Raw genomic sequence first — 3830 nt, forward strand, 5'->3', positions numbered from 1 at the left:
CAGATTTTTAATTGGGAGCGATTTGAGGAATTAAGTTTGAATTCAATTCCAAGAGGGGAAGGGGTGTTAATGTGGAGAGAGAGAGAGAGAGAGAGAGAGAGAGAGAGAGAGAGAGAGAGAGAGAGAGGGGTGTATGAAGAAATTATTTCCCAATCTTGTTGTTAAGATTTGGAAAGTAATTAAGGGGCTGTTTGGTTGCCTGAAAAAGAAATGCAGTGTAAAGTAAATGCAATGTAAAGTAAACGTAATGTATTATAAATACTTTGAGCCTGTTTGGTTGTATGCAAAATAAACGTAGGAGAATTGTTTCCCTTGTTTGGTTATGTATATCCAGAGTAAATTAAAAGCATTTTTTTGTAATAATTTATTTTAGCATTAAAATAAGTATATTTATAAAAGCAGTATATTTATAATAATTATTATTATTTTGTGTTATAAAATATTTTTATATAATTTAAATTATTTAAACCTAAATCGAATTAAGGTAAAATTTTCAACCAATTAAGCTATTTCAGTAACACGAGCAGCTGCATGCACTATTGCTTCCCATGCTAAGAGTCCTCCAAATTTTGGTACGGCCAAGTCCTTTACTCGTGCAAGCTGCAACATCAAGGGCTTCAACTGCTCCTGTATTAGTTGAAATATCAGTATCAGGAGCTCTAAGATTCGGGAGAAAAGTAGGAAAAGGAAACTTGCTGACTCAAAATGTATAGCTTTATGATTTCCTACCTTATCTTAGAAAATCCAAAACCCAAGAACAAACCAAACATCACTTCAGGGTAAAAAAAATAGCAACATTTACCAAAAAAGTCAAAAAATATAGCATCAAATGTTGCAAGGCAATTTCCAACTGAAAATTATGTGATAAAATAAACAAAACAAATCTCACATAGAGAGAACTTAAACTTCTGTTACATGGATAACAGACATTAGGTTTCTCCAACTTGAATTTTGAGTCAAAATACCGAAGCGTGGAATAGAGAATTTGAGAGGGAGATCATACAGTTTGGTAAAATGAAGCACCCAAATCTTGTATGTCTGGAAGGTTATTGTTGGACAAAATCACTGCAACTCCTCATCTATGAATTTGTTTCTGGTGGGAGCTTATTCAAAAACCTGCACGAGAGCCCAGAATTGAACTGCCTTTCTTGGCAAGAAAGGTTTGATATAATTCTTGGCGTGGCAAGGAGCTTGGCTCATCTTCATCGGCATGGCATCATCCATTACAATCTGAAATCCAACAATGTCCTCATCGATGGCTCCGGCAAGCCCAAACTTGCCGATTATGGCATGGCAAAGTTACTTCCAATGCTGGACCGTTACATTCTGAGCAGTAAGATTCAGAGTGCCTGCCAGGCCGTGAAGATCACCGAGAAATGTGATTTGTATGGGTTTGGTGTGCTGGCAATTATAAAAATCTTAAGAAAGCATATGCAGAATATGTATAACAGGCTACCGAGTACAATTTAAGGAATAAAAAACCAAGTTATAAAACAACGGTATCAAAGTCCTGGCATTTATGTGTCTTAAAAAAGAGAGTATTCGACATTCTACGCCTAGGAGCTGAGCTTTTGTGAAAAAAAGTTATGGAGAGTAGACTGATCTATTATACATTGGACATCATCTCCAGCATCAGAACGAAAATAATCATCAATGTTCCAATCAATAAAACACATAATTCTCATTCATAACATGTAAACAACATTAATAAAAACTTACAATTAAAAAAATAAAATTATACCCATTGTTTGTAGTTATAAATAGAACTAATTAACACGAAAAAGTTTATAGTTATAACAGCTTTAATAGATATGCAAATCTTCAACAACTTCAATCAGTTTCCTAACTCTTTACTCATCCATCTAGCCTTCAAATCTGTAGGTTTTGAAAGGAAAGATGGTATCAGTGTGAGATTTTTTGATAAATTATCATATATCGTATCAACCTCTTCTTCTGAAAAGCCAGGAATATTTGTTAACTCAAACATCAGTTCATTATACATATTCCGAATTTGTTTTGGAGATGTTATTGAGCTCTTGATTGCGTTAGCAACTTCATTCACACTATCAGCCATCAAACAAATACACTCATGGATATTTTGATCGATAGTTGATTTTTTAGACTTTCTTTTCACGCCGCCTCCTGTACTAGATGAAGGTAGCAATTTCTTTGATGTTTCAATAGAATCTTCTATAACTTGTATATCATACCACTAAGTCTCCATTGATCCATCTGCACCAACATCCATAAATTGTGAGTGTTCATTATCACTTAAATGTATTTGTTGAGTTCCAAGTGGAGTCTGAGAATTTTTCAGATTTCGCCCACTCTCCAGTTGCATGTCCAATACCACATACTATTTTCAACTCTACATAATTTGTAATTACAATATTCTTGCTTTCCTACTGTTTTTGGCTGTTTTTCTGCTGTGGACAGCAGTTTTACATTGGATCTACTTGGTCTTGGTGAGAAACACTTGGAAATCCAAGTGTTTCCTATCACATCCTTGAGAAAAGCCTGTAAGAAATAAAGAAAAAACTGTTAACCGAAAAAATATCAATTTAAATGATGTGATTAAAGTAGTACCTGAATATGTGATGCATATTCTTCTTAATCCATGACTATCATTTTCTTTGTTTCATCCTAAGATACACCTGATTTTTTTTTTTTAACTCCTGAATGTGATTCCACACACTTCTTTGATGTCTTATTTGGTTCTTGCATTGCTCACTTGTCACCTCTATTCCAAACTTCTCTTTCATTTTTTTGGGCTGCACCTTGATACACAGTCCTTGAATCCTTGTGCACTTCGCATATTTGCCTTTACATATTCCATCATTATTTGAAGCAATCCAGTTATCCATTCAGGTTTTAAGCTCCATAAAATTTTTTTCCTCTTTGCTTTCGAATTACCGTTCATCTCTGTTTGTGACGAATTCATTCTTCCCTTACATAAAATATGATAAACACATTTAACTCTTAAACAGGACGGAATGTATGAATGGCCTAGTAGTAAAGTTTTTTGAGTGCATTTCACAAACATGCCTTAACAAACAATTTATAGTTCATAAAAGAAGCATTAACGAAACTATAACTTAACTAGTTCACAAAAGAATCAAACAATAACAAATAGTAATAAACACATCATTCTGTAATCAATCTATAGACGGATAAAAGTCACATGTAAATTCACAAAAAGTAAAGAAACAAATCTAATATCCATCATTTTGCATGCGAGTCCATATGAATTGAACAATTTCATCTCTTTTATTTAGCCATTCTCGCGAATCATCTACAGCTGCTTGATCTCTTCTTCTACAGTGATTCCTTCTAGCCCATTCATCCTCGGATTGCATGAACTCATCGCCGCCTTCTGTAATTATCCAATTCTGCAGTATGCAATAGACAATCACAATTTCAACTTGAGTTTGTAGAGGAAAGTAGGGTTCAGATTTTATAATTGTGAAACGATTTTTCAAGGAACCAAATGCACGCTCAACATTAGTGCGTAATGAGGAATATCGTAGATTAAAAAGCTCTTTTGAATTTTTAGGTTGAATAGAACTGAACTCTTTCAAGTGATATCTTGTGGTATGATATGATGAAATAAAATCATTTCGTGTGGAATAGCCACCATCAGCTAGATAATATTTACCTGCTGGGACACATAAACCATCTGATCTTTCTAATGCATTTTTAAGTACTGCTGTGTCATGAGCAGAATCTTCCCAACTAGCAAGCACGTATGTGATTCTTAAATCAAAATCTACTGCTGCTAAAACATTTTGTGTTGGGTATGGTTTCCTTCCTCTAAACACGGCTTCGTTCTC

The 3830-nt window shown here is 34.2% G+C and overlaps 1 protein-coding gene across 1 annotated transcript; it reads left to right on the forward strand.

Moving 5' to 3' along the window:
• Positions 1 to 1014: 1014 nt before the first annotated feature.
• On the forward strand, positions 1015 to 1470 carry LOC110108493 (probable LRR receptor-like serine/threonine-protein kinase IRK). Its single transcript, XM_020839163.1, has one exon. It carries the CDS (start codon positions 1015 to 1017, stop codon positions 1468 to 1470), a length of 456 nt encoding a protein of 151 aa, XP_020694822.1.
• Positions 1471 to 3830: the final 2360 nt, after the last annotated feature.

The sequence above is a fragment of the Dendrobium catenatum genome, unplaced genomic scaffold (genome assembly GCF_001605985.2).
Source record: "Dendrobium catenatum unplaced genomic scaffold, ASM160598v2 fragScaff_scaffold_72, whole genome shotgun sequence".
Classification (NCBI taxonomy): domain Eukaryota; kingdom Viridiplantae; phylum Streptophyta; class Magnoliopsida; order Asparagales; family Orchidaceae; genus Dendrobium; species Dendrobium catenatum.